Below are 12,019 nucleotides of genomic sequence, written 5' to 3'. Positions count from 1 at the left end.
TGAGATTCGGGCGGGGCAGGGGCCGGGCCGTGTGCGCGGCGGGGTTTCTTTCGTTTTTTTTGGGGGGGGGGGGGCTGGTCCCTTGCAGCATCCCATCGCCATAAACTAGCTACTTAAAGAACAAAGAAATTGTTTTATTTATACCAAAATCACAAATCTTCACTTTTACACTAAATTCTGCTATATTTGAAAATAAATTGTTTTAGGTAGGCCTATGCAAAGTCTTAACAAAAAAAAAAAATGTATGTCTTGTTGTAAGTGTTTATGGCAGATTTTGATGCTTGATGACTGATATTGGGGGCTCCCATTTAAAGCACAGCCATTTCCCCAGTCATGATGGATGACAGAGTTCCATTCAGAAACAAAGTGTTCCTGGTCTTGGTTTTATTGAGCCCCACCATGGAAAAAACCCTCTCTGCATCAGCATTTCAGTGTGGCAGAACTAATACCAGTTTGGCAATTGTAGATAGCCTTATTGGGAATCTGCTCATACCAGTCACCTTTGAAAAAAATTAACCACGGAAGCCTAATTACACTCCTACATATTTTTCAGTTTTCATTAAAGCTATGGTAGGTAATCCTAGAGAGCTAGCAAGAGAGCTAGCAAGATTCGAAAGTGTCCCCTCCTCTAAGCTCCACCCCCCCCCTCCCCATTCCGTCAGTGCTTCATCCAAAGCCGGTAGAACCGCATGCGCACACGGAGCAGGGAGCCGACAGAGGGGGGCGTAGGCAGAAAGCAGAGGCATCTGATTGGTTTTTGTAGGCGCTCCAATCCGAGATCAGCGGGACGCTGATCTCGGATTGGTCAGCTTTTTCTCAGTCCTGCAGCTGCCACAGAGGTCTGATTATTTTCGTCCCTTTTTCTAAATACATCTTGTATAGATTTCTCTCAGGACAGACGGACCATTTCACCCAGTATTACAAAATGTGTTTCTGAACAGGATTACCAACCATGCCTTTAAGTTGCTCATGTCAAAGGGTGTGTACTGAATATTTAGGTCTACTACTCCAACGAACACTTTAATCTTTTAAAGAGAGTAGGAAAACTATAGTAACTAATAAAAGATTCAAATAAATGAAGATATGACTTGCTGATGATCCTGACGGTTCTCTTCCACCTCCAGCTCGTCTACAACGAGCTTGCTTGCAGCTGAACGCTATTTCAGACCTCACCCGGCAACAAGAAATTCTCTTTTCTGATTGGCTGAGAAATTCTATTTTGTGATTTGCCGATGAGTTGCTAAATCAAGACGGCTGTACCAGAGCTATAGTTCTGAGCTGTTCGAGCGCACAGTAACCTGCCATTGACTCGTTTAAAGTAGGCCTATCGGCCATTAGAATTTCTGTGCGACGAAGTTGATCATTTCTCAGCGTGAGAAATGGCATGTGTGGCGTGTGAGCGTGTGAACTTGTTGAAATGCGTGTGTCTCACGCTCAATGCGTGAGACTTGAGCAAGAGAGCCCTGGATACTGATACTGCTGTTATTGGTTATTGATTGTCTTTTTTCATTTATAATTTACTTTTTCTATGCTGCTTTCTGCTGTCCTTTCTGCAGTTATGTGATCATTTTTCTGCTGTGGGACAAATTAAGAATTTCTTTATCCTTTTAACTTCAGAAAATAAAAACCTGCAAAATAAAGAGCAGTTTATTGTGTCTTTCAAAATCACCCTTTATTTTTCTGCTTTTCATAATGTTGAAGGGACTACAAAAGAAGATAAAGGCTTCTCCTCTCCATTGATTAACACTTTCATATGTTTTACAATCAGTAAAAGTCACTGTCATCATCATAATCTAGCACTTGTATCTGATCCCCTGTCTTTTCTTGCTCTTGTTCTTCCTCCTGTTCTTCCTCCTCTGCCTCGTCGTCTTCTTCATCTGTCTTGTCCACTGTCTTACTCTCATCTTTCTGGTGAAACTCCTGGTAAATCCCAGTCAGTGCTTTCGCTGCCTCAAGTGACACTTTCAGATTTCCAATCACCTCTTTGTCTTCATCCACACTCACAACTGGAGAGAAGTGAGTCACAGACACAGAAATCATATAAAAAATCTAAGAAAATCTTCACTTATACCGAGATATTCATTGGTTGTTATGTGGTATCATATCGTCTGTTTCGTTTGAACAAATTTTCCCTCAATATGGCCACAGAGAAGCCAGTAAATCCCACAAATACAACACCTACCATCAATTTGTTGTTCAGTGACATCATTTCCTGTTAGAAGCAGTTCCTGTAGGTCCAGGAAAGCATGTCCAATGTCCACACACTCTTCATCATCGTCCATTGGCTCGCTGACGACTGTAAACTTCAACCTGCGATGACACACACCAACATACACACTTTCATTTTGTGGCTTGACACACAAGGTATCTAGGAAGACCTCAGATATAACAGGATGCATTCACTCATATTTAAACACATATGATTACATTAGATGACACTACCTGCCCTGGTTGGGATCCGTGCCCTCCAACATTGTGTAAAGATACTGCCTGAGTGGAGCTGACTGAGAGCCATCCACATAAATCACTGATAGGAAGAAAGAAAGAGATTATGGAGTTTATTCAGGATGGTGAGTGCTAAAACTTGATAATCACAAAGCTCCCAAGCTCCCACCTCGTGTAAAGTTGTAGTGAACCTCCTCCCCCTTTTTGGGCTTGCGTAGGGACATGGGTGTTTCTGTTGTCTCCATGGGGACACCCAGCAGTCGATACTCCACATACACTCGCTGTACTGACTTGTCCAGAGCCACACGTGAGGATGGTTCAAATGTCAGAGACAGAATCTCAACTCTGAGCTTGTCGCCCTGAAACAAAGAAACATTAATTTCCTTTATATCCTCATGTCTGACCTGCATTCATACATTTTCATCTTTCATACATGGATTTTTCCTACCTTCCTCATTTTTCGTTTTGCTGGTATGATTATGATGTCACTTTGTGAAGAGCTGGACTCTGAAGATTCACGGGCTTCACTGTCTCCTGTAGCTGCAGTATAGTCAAAAAATGAGAAGAGAAGAATTTAAAGGTTGAAACTCAGTCAGAATGTGACAGCTTCCCTTTTTTAAGTTGTAATTTGTAAAGGTGTTCAGGTTTGACATTTTTTTCTTTCCACATCTAAACAATGGCAGAATGAATCTCCGAATGACGTATGTTCATAATTACCACTCTCACTCCTTTCCTCTTCCTCCCCCTCTTCAACCCCTGACACCTGATCCACAGAGGGAAGGTCCTGAAAAGAAGAAGAAAAAGTATTGGTATACATAATGTCTTTTCATGCAAAATTACACCATCTATCCTTTGCACGGCATTGTTTTGACTTAAAAGAACTCTACCACACATAGTTTATAGAAAGCGAGGAAGCTAACCTGAGTACCGACATTGCTGACAGAGCTCCCCCTTGACAGTGTAGTGGGTGATTGTCTGGAAGATGTTCCTGCTGAAGATCTTTAAAAGGAATATGTGTAAAATCAAGATGTTTTCATCATTTTATCTGGATTTATCTTGAAAAATATTTCAAGTGAATAATGACCATACAGGGGTGGTATGACACAATCATTTAATGTTTAGTTTACGTTGAAGTTAAAGGTTTAAAGTAAAAAAATTTTGCAGTCCAAAGCCCTGTGAAGATCCGCTTTTTTTCTGACTCGCATAACATAATTTTTGTCAAAATGTAGAAAGCAGTATTGATTTCTAAGTAACAAAAACTTTTCTTCTGCATCTTACTTTGCAGTTTTCCAGTGAGAAACTGTGGACAGTCTTGGCTCAGGTGTCAGATGAGGGGTTCTCTTTTGAAGTACCGGCGACCTCTTGGTGGATCTCCTCCCGTTTGTTGACGGACGAGTGTCCAACGGTTTCACCGGGGCAATTTGCTCTGAGCGTACATCCTTTGAGCTTTTCTGTTTGACGGGTGGAGGTCGAGGCTGTAAGCAGACGAATATGTAGGTGCATAAACCGTGTGTAATGAAAATGCTTTTTCACACTTAATTGAGCTCGAAACCTTACCCAGCCTATTGTCTCATTCGGCAAAGCTGTAGGTTCTCTAGGTTCAGGTTTCTGAGTCTGTAGTTCAGCCATAGAAGAAAAGGTTTTAAGTATGGAAGCAGGGAGTGTCTTTGAATGTAGAAGTATCATACACACCAGTATTTACACATGAGCAGCTCAGCTCTTCAGAGCATTATTTCCATATGTTTTGACTCAACAGAATACGATAATGTCACCTTCACTCTGGGCTTAGCTATGGGCCTCCGTGACGCTTCCTCTCTTCTTCTCTCCTCGATCTCTGTGCTTTCCATCGCTGTGCCAGGCTCGTCCACTTCCCTCACCTGGCTAACCTGGGAAGCATCCATTGGAGGATGAAAGGGGTACTTCCATTTAACCATGACTCTAACCATGCCTCGAGGCCCACCAGCTGGATCCCTCAGAACATAATCACCTGGAAGGACAGAGGAAAACATTTCCAAATGTAATGATTCAAAACTGCAGTTAGTAATGTTTCCTAGGGATCAGTTTACGCTTTAGTTAGAACATTTCTACATATTTTGAGTTGTTCCAAGAAAATGAGCTTTGGATATTTGATGTGACTGTGAAATTAAAATGCTAGCTTCCACTCCTTCATTATGCAGATGAGTCTTCTAGTTGGTCTACTTTTTACTCGCCCTCACCTCTGATCTCTCTGCCTGTAGCCAGAGCTCGCAGTGGGATGGGGGTCTTAGCCAGGTAGGCTGGTGGTATCTGGTCATCACTGTCATCAAAGACATACACCCACAGACTGCTGGACCTGGCAAAAGTACAGTTAAAATATGTTATAACTGAGAACTTGATAAGCTCCGTGTGACACAATAAAATCAAAATTTTGAACTAGGATACCTGAGGTAGTGCATCACATCACTAGTTACTGCTAGAGGGTAGCTGGTGACATCATTGAAAACCGGATCAGCAGAGCACTGTATGGTTTGAGAAACATGAGGTGGGAGGTCGTAGAACCTGTATGTCAGGTAGGCATCAGGAAGGAGTCCCGGCCAGCGGGCATTAAGGCCCACGCAGCGCTCCAGTATCACCACCAACTCATTGGGGATCCCACAACCATAGTCATGGAACTCCTGCAACATGACATATATGCAAGTCCTGTTTATGCTTAAAATCAGATAGCCTTATTTCAAAGTCTCTATTAAGTCAAATTATATGTGTGAGTGTTTTAATATGTATTTATTTGGTATGCATCACCTTTCCAACATTATCTGGCCTAACAATCAACACGCTTACATGATAAATACATGATAAAAAACAGGAATCAAAAAGACAGATTGTAGAAAGTTTAAATGACATTAAATAAGTTTGACTATGTTTGTTGAGTTTGTATTGATGTGTTTGGCCACATTCACAATGGTGAAGGAATGTTTTGCACATCTAATTATTGCGTTTATGAATATGCTTAAGAAATCTCTTTCCTCAAACCATGTTGCTTCCCATCCTGCTGTAATCTGCTTGTGTAGGAGCTAATTAATTACTACAAAGAAGTTCATGGGAAAAGTATTCAAAGGGAATTCTATAGTTTATCCAGACTAACCTTGCCTACAGAAATACACCAGCTGGAGGTAACTCAAACTGTAATTACAGGCATTACCACTTGAGAAAATAAGAGACATTTGCAATTCTGTGTTAGGTACACAGACGATCAGGGAAGTCAGCATTCGAAAATGCTGTAAGAATTACAAGCATTTAAAAAATATATTTGTATGTACCGTCATTCTATCCCTGTCTATGATGGACCAAGTCAACCCATAAACAAAACTGTTGGAAGATCTATAAAAGCAGAGCTAAACCATCTATTCCATGGCACAAAATCTTCACAATCCATCCTTGGTTTTCCGTGAATGAAGAAACACTGAAATACTTAAATGAAACTGATGAGGCACTAACCTCTTCACTAACCACGCATTAGTTGGCTAAAAATTCCACTAAAAGCCCAAATGTTGAAAACTTGTCCTTTTTGCAGTTTTACCTCATGACTGCTGTCTTGCCAGCCAATTGAGATCTGCACAGGACTCCGGTGTGCCATGGTTCTTCTTTCAGCTCCACTTTCAGTCATAGAGTCAACGGCTTCTGCAGGAGGGAACAGGCGAACCCAGAAATCCACAACACCAACAATTTCAGCCTCGTGTCCTGAGAGAAAGACAGAATCGATTCAAAGAGAAAGGAAGAAACGTTTGAAATACATATACTGGTGCAACAATATTTCTCAAACTAGTGGAGATAACCACACTCTCTCTCTATACACCATTATTCACCTGTGACAGTGACACACCCACTGATTCTCTCTCCTCTCCTCTCCATGGCACCCATGAGCAACATGTGTCCACTTCCATGGGTGACAAACCTGACTCCTCCTAATGCCTGGTGGAGCTCCACTCTAACCCTTGATCCCTGACCTCCCAGCCTGCCCAGATCTCTAACCGTCAGAGCATAGCGAGATGTAAAGCCATAGTTGGGTTGGCTCCCTGACACAAGAGGAGTAGAGTGCATCTCAAAGTCCAACAGGCAGTAGGTGCAGAAGGTCACAATGTTGTAATTTTTCTCTGTTTCTGAATGGATGTTGGCCATAATCCGGAGGCCTGCTGGGGTGAAGGTGGCTGCCTGGAGTTACAAAAACAACAATCTCTCAATCATATTCCTGGGGAAACAGCTTATTCAGGACATTAGAGGTTTATTCTTTTTTACTCTTTTGACCTTAAGGTGGATCTCCAACAGTGACTCTCCAGCCTTCAGCTGAGAGAAGGACAGGTCATCTTCAATGGGCTGTACCACTTCCAAATCTCCAGCTGGCCAGGTGTACTGTACAGGAATGGTTCGATTGTAGTTCCTGGGGCTGTACGCCAACTCTTTCAGCTGGACTTAAGATACAGAGAAGGGCAAAAAACATTTTGAGATTCTGTAAGTCACACAGCATATGGAGCAGATATGGACTCTGTTGTCATACCTTGCAAAGTGTTGATCTGTAGAGCTCTTTTTGCCAAAAGTTTGTCTTTCTCTGCCATCCTCCTCCTGCTCTCCTCCCTCTCTTTTTCCTCTCTCTTATTTACTGCATTCAGCTCTTCCTTGGGGAGGAGATATAATTTGTGTTAGAGACATATTAGTTCACATTGATGGAAGAAGGGTTAAATTGGTAGATTTCAGCAGGTTTCTGTGCCATGTGTGCAGCTAAAGTTTGTGTGTACCTGCAGGTCTGTAGTGATTTTGTGCTCCAGCAGCAGCAGGTTTCTGGTTTTCTGTAGCTCCAGCACTGTTTCAGCATGTGATGCCTGGATGTTAACCAGCTCACGTGTGGGATCTTCCACCATCCTGTCTGTCAAGAGGAAGTGTAGCCCCTCCCTGCTCTCCTGCTGCATCCTAAAAGCCTATAATTTGAGGGGCAACATGACACAAAGTTTAAAGACACTATATTTAGTCTATTTGGTGTAAGCAATAGAAAGAGGTACAAACCTTGATCTGCACAAGAGTTTCACTGAGCTCCTCAACACTCATATCAAACTCCTGGAAAAGAGGAGATCTGTGTCATGACGTGTGCTACAACATAATATGGCAAAGAGAGAGAAGACCTTATTATCATTTGTAAATTTCAGACCTTGGGGACTGAGTCCAGTCTGTCCTTCAGAGTGGAGACTTGTTCTCTGTACTGGACAACGTCCCGTTCCAGGTGCTCTTGTTTGTCTCTCATCAACACAAAAATCTCTAAATGTAATAAATGTTGAGTTTTATATTGTTATTGTAAAATCTGGTTACTTTAGACAATCTGGGGAGTCTTGTGTTACCATAAGGGCTATGGTGAAAATCCAAATCCAAATTAAAAGTATCTTTACGCGAGACTCTGTACCTTGCTCTTCCTGCCTCTGCTCCTCCAGCGTCTCCTTCTCGTGCCTCAGTTTCTCCTTCTCCAGCTCCAGTCGGCTTCTTTCCTCCCTCTCTGCTTGCAGCATTTCCTCTAATCTCTGAATGTCCATTCTACGGATGCTTTCCACCACCATCTCCCTGCTTTGCTCCACTTCTCTATGTTTTTGCACCTGGCCATCTTGATCGCTCTGCGCAGATAAAGTACTAAGAAACAGAAAAGGCATCACCACCTGACCGTAACTATCTGAAAGGACCACGGGTGTTTTTGGATGTCAACATCTTTATCGGTTAGAGTAGCGCTCCACAACTTAGAAGACGTTTTCTTGAGTCTTTTTTTAACACCCACCTCTTCAGTAGAGTGTCATAGTTTTCTTTGATTAGATCTCTCTCTCCCTCCATGTCTGACATCCTCTCCTGGAGCTAAAAGGGAAAAAGTTGAATTAAAAAAACAGACTTTTGTATAAAAACGCATGCCTACACCTGTTGTCTAAGGTTTTGTCCATTATGTGGGATTTACAGATAAAGATACAGGTGCAATTGGGGTACCTTGTCCAGGGTCTGTTGAGACAGATTGATGGTTGTGAGCTGTCCTTCTAGTGACAGAGCTCTCTGTCTCTCCTGTTTGAGTTGTTCAGTCAACTCCTCCACTTTCTCCAGCAGAGCTCCTTGGCTTTCCCTGAGTGACCTCTGAGTCTGAGGCAAACACACCACACAGTCAAAATTACTGTGAGGACAAACACAGGAAGTCGAGTCTGAAATATCCACTGGACTGGAAATACCAGAATGTTTACCTCCTCTAGCTGATTTTCATATGCCTAGAAAGAAAAATAAATTGAAAGTGTTTATATAAACAGAGGATTGATGAATTGCAGAGGGACTGTCTGAGAGACAAAGACGTCTCACCTCTTGTAGGTCTGTGAACTTCTCCTGGGTGACTCTCAGGGCAGCAGTCTTGTCTGAAAGTTGTTTTTGAAGACGGATCAGATCCACATTCTCTCTAATAGTTGTTCTGAGAGAAAGAATAGGTTTTACGATGTTTAATAGTTCATTTGGTGTTATGTTATTGTTCTAAAGGTAGTCAACCCATTCTCAGGGCAATACGTGAAATAGTCGGGTATACTTCATCTACAAGCCAGATGCAAATTTTACTGTTTTTTTTCATATATATTGCAACTGCACACCAGAATAACTCAGTACTAGAACTCAGTGTCACAGCTTTTCATCCAGCGGTCAATATCCAGCCCAAAACAAAAGTTTTGTAGTGACTATTTTATTTTCATTCAAATTTTGCATTCATCAGTCACTTTGAAAATCGAGCTGGATGATACAAAAAAGTTTAAAAGATAAAAAAAACTTTTTATTGTGTTCATCAGCACAGAGACAAAGAGTATTATGTGAGACTGGGCTGATGCAGAAGTAAGGTATAGTGGAAAAAGTATGTCTTTCTTAAAATGATTGGATGCATTTTGGCTGTATCAGCAGTTCACTATGCTAGTAAAAAGAATGTTAACAGTGTACTCCAAAAAGTAGGAAGTGTACAAGAAGTTACTTGATGACAGTTTTAAGTCTGTGTGTGCCTACAGTTGTAGAGGTGTTAATAACAAGATATGTAACAGTCACATCAGGAAAATATTTGCTGTAGCCACCTGTGTCTGTCAGCCTGTTGGTTCCTCAGCTCTCTAACCGTCCCCTCGATCTCTTCTTCTCTTTCTCTCAGTGTGTCTCTGAGTGCCTGAGCAGTCAGTTCCAGTTCTGTCATCCTCAACTGGCCTGTCATGCTGGATCTTCTGGATGGAAGATATATGGTGAGATCATAAAGAGGGTGGTGTTTTGTTTTTTTTATATGGACAATCAAGAAAGATGTTACAAATGTGTTATAACTGAGATGGAGCTTTCGCATCCATAGGCTGATATTTAGTCACAGACTTCATAGGTCTGGATGTTTTTCAGTCTTTTTATGTTTCCCACTTACAATCTCTCCATTTCTGTCCTGGTGTCCTCCAGTGTGAGGCCGTATCGAGGTGGTGCAGTCTGGGCAGCCCTCCTGACTCCACCCTCCCCTTCCACATTTTTACCTATCAACATAAATATGGAGAAAGAAAAGTTCAAAGATGCATCAGCCGTGTGCTAGATTTCTTGAACATTGCTTACTTACACTCTGCTTAAAACTCACTTTTGCTGTACTTGTATGGAGTGCGAGCCCCCAGGTCCATGATGTGCTGCTTGGCCAGGCTGAGTTTGTTCTGTAGCGCTCCTTTCTGGCTCTCCAGCATTGCCACTCGGGCCTCCAGCTCCTGTATGGTGTCCTCCATGTCCCTGTCCTTCATACTACTAGATCCAGGACAGGCCTGACGAAGACGCACGAGCCTCGTGGACATCCTGGGGTAAAGCAAAAGTACTGAACTGGCCATAGTGGGCATAGAAAGAACTTTTCCTCTGCCGCAAAATGGTAATATATCTGCACAAATGACATTTTTGTGGATTAAAACAGACCTGGGTGTCCTATCTCCTCTAGATAAGATGTAAAAGATATGTCTGTCTTTGCCCAGTTGTCTGGTGTCAGGTGCAGAGGGAGTGTGTCAATGTTTTTGTGTGGAAGCTTGTACTACCTGCGCAGCCTGTGCTCCTGAGTTCGTGTATGTTGTCTCAGCACGCTGTTTTCCTCCTGCAGTCGGAGACACAGATCCTCCAGGTGCTCCCTGGGAAATCGAAACAACCGCTGAGGGTCTGTTAGGGAGAAAAAGCACAGGTTTGTGACGATTTATATTAAGAACACTGTAAAACCCAAGTGACCTTTTAACTTAAACTATAACAGTTTGAGCTGAAATATGCTCGGAATAGTTATTACCTTTTGTCTTCGCAGCATGATGCTTCCTCCATGGCTTGACATCACGCAGGGTATCTGGGAAAACCGCAACTAGGTGATGTTTTGGGGCATTTGTGTTCATAATTCCCATTCCATCTACAGAGTAGTCTAAACCTCCACCCTCATTATTACTATCTATTCTTGATTTTAACTCAAGCTGAAGCTTCTTGCCTTTCCGGAAAACATTTGCTCTTTATGGGTTTTTTTTAAAAGATCTAAAATGTTTTGGACACAACCTTAGTTGAGACTCTTTTGAGATGTGTCACTGGCATCAAATTCAAGGTGAGCAACTATTGTTGATGAGATAGTAAAATGTGTCACTTTCAATGTTTGATGTGTTTTCAGTGTTCTGCTGCATATACAATATAGTATTATGATATTTGCCAATCATTGCATTCTGTCATTATTTACATTTTAAAGTGTGCCAGCTTTCTTGGCATTGGGATCAAAATTACTAAAAACTATTACTTATAAACCACTATCAAAAGATACATCAAATATTAATCAAGCAATCATTAATAAAACTTAATTTGACATTCTGTGACTGAAAAAAATACTAAAAAACAAAGAAATCTGCAAGTGAACTCTTTGCTTTTTCTCTTTCCAGCTCTCAGCTGCCAAATTTTTAAAAATGTAATCAAAATTAGATTAGACAACTCTCGGCAGTGTAACTCTTAACTTAGCTTGGTTATGTGAAATCTATCATTACCTAACCTTGTTTTTTATTAGTCAACACAAACCTGGGACAGTTGGCATCAGTCCCCCTCTCATCAGTCCCACATCTCTGACCGGGAGGTCCTCGGCTGTTTCGTCCATCACTGGTGACATCACACTTCTATACTCAACCTCAGGCAATGTGGGTGAGATAAAGTTATATCAGTGGCTTTTGATCCTTCTGCAAAAAAAAGAAATAACTTGATCTCTTGAATTTGACTTGTTTGTGTTATCATACAGCCTTTCCTGGTATGCGAACTGCTCATTATTTACCCTGACATTAAATTGCCTTTAAAGATGGCAGATAACTGTTAAACAAAAGAGGTGGAAATCATTCGAAACAGATTGCTAGTCATGTGCAATTTGTTATGTGTGCATTTCTGATGCATTCAGGCATAAGCTTTGAAAACTGTTTTAACAAAATTATTTGACTCACCTTTGTCTGTAGGCCATCCAATATCTGCTGAAGAAATGTGTTATGCTACTGCTTTAGCTTACAGGCTCTCAACGTATGGTTGTCTCCACCCTCTGACTGGATGACAGCAGTTTTAA

The 12,019-nt window shown here is 41.7% G+C and overlaps 1 protein-coding gene across 1 annotated transcript; it reads right to left on the bottom strand.

The window, feature by feature from the left end:
- Window positions 1–1,764: 1,764 nt before the first annotated feature.
- rpgrip1 (RPGR interacting protein 1) lies at window positions 1,765–11,581 on the bottom strand. Its single transcript, XM_075450885.1, has 29 exons — window positions 11,494–11,581; window positions 10,736–10,789; window positions 10,497–10,614; window positions 10,061–10,266; window positions 9,860–9,962; window positions 9,534–9,674; window positions 8,791–8,896; window positions 8,679–8,702; window positions 8,434–8,580; window positions 8,234–8,307; window positions 7,871–8,091; window positions 7,622–7,728; window positions 7,480–7,530; window positions 7,215–7,394; window positions 6,977–7,094; window positions 6,727–6,890; window positions 6,288–6,633; window positions 6,002–6,162; window positions 4,867–5,099; window positions 4,662–4,777; window positions 4,218–4,432; window positions 3,724–3,920; window positions 3,366–3,444; window positions 3,163–3,229; window positions 2,894–2,985; window positions 2,615–2,804; window positions 2,443–2,527; window positions 2,183–2,310; window positions 1,765–2,006 (listed from the first exon to the last, which is right to left on the bottom strand). The coding sequence occupies exons 1-29, from the start codon at window positions 11,579–11,581 to the stop codon at window positions 1,765–1,767; spliced, it is 4,053 nt and encodes a 1,350-aa protein (XP_075307000.1).
- Window positions 11,582–12,019: the final 438 nt, after the last annotated feature.

The sequence above is a fragment of the Odontesthes bonariensis genome, chromosome 19 (genome assembly GCF_027942865.1).
Source record: "Odontesthes bonariensis isolate fOdoBon6 chromosome 19, fOdoBon6.hap1, whole genome shotgun sequence".
NCBI classification, from domain to species: domain Eukaryota; kingdom Metazoa; phylum Chordata; class Actinopteri; order Atheriniformes; family Atherinopsidae; genus Odontesthes; species Odontesthes bonariensis.
This window is presented reverse-complemented; position numbering and strand designations above follow the sequence as displayed.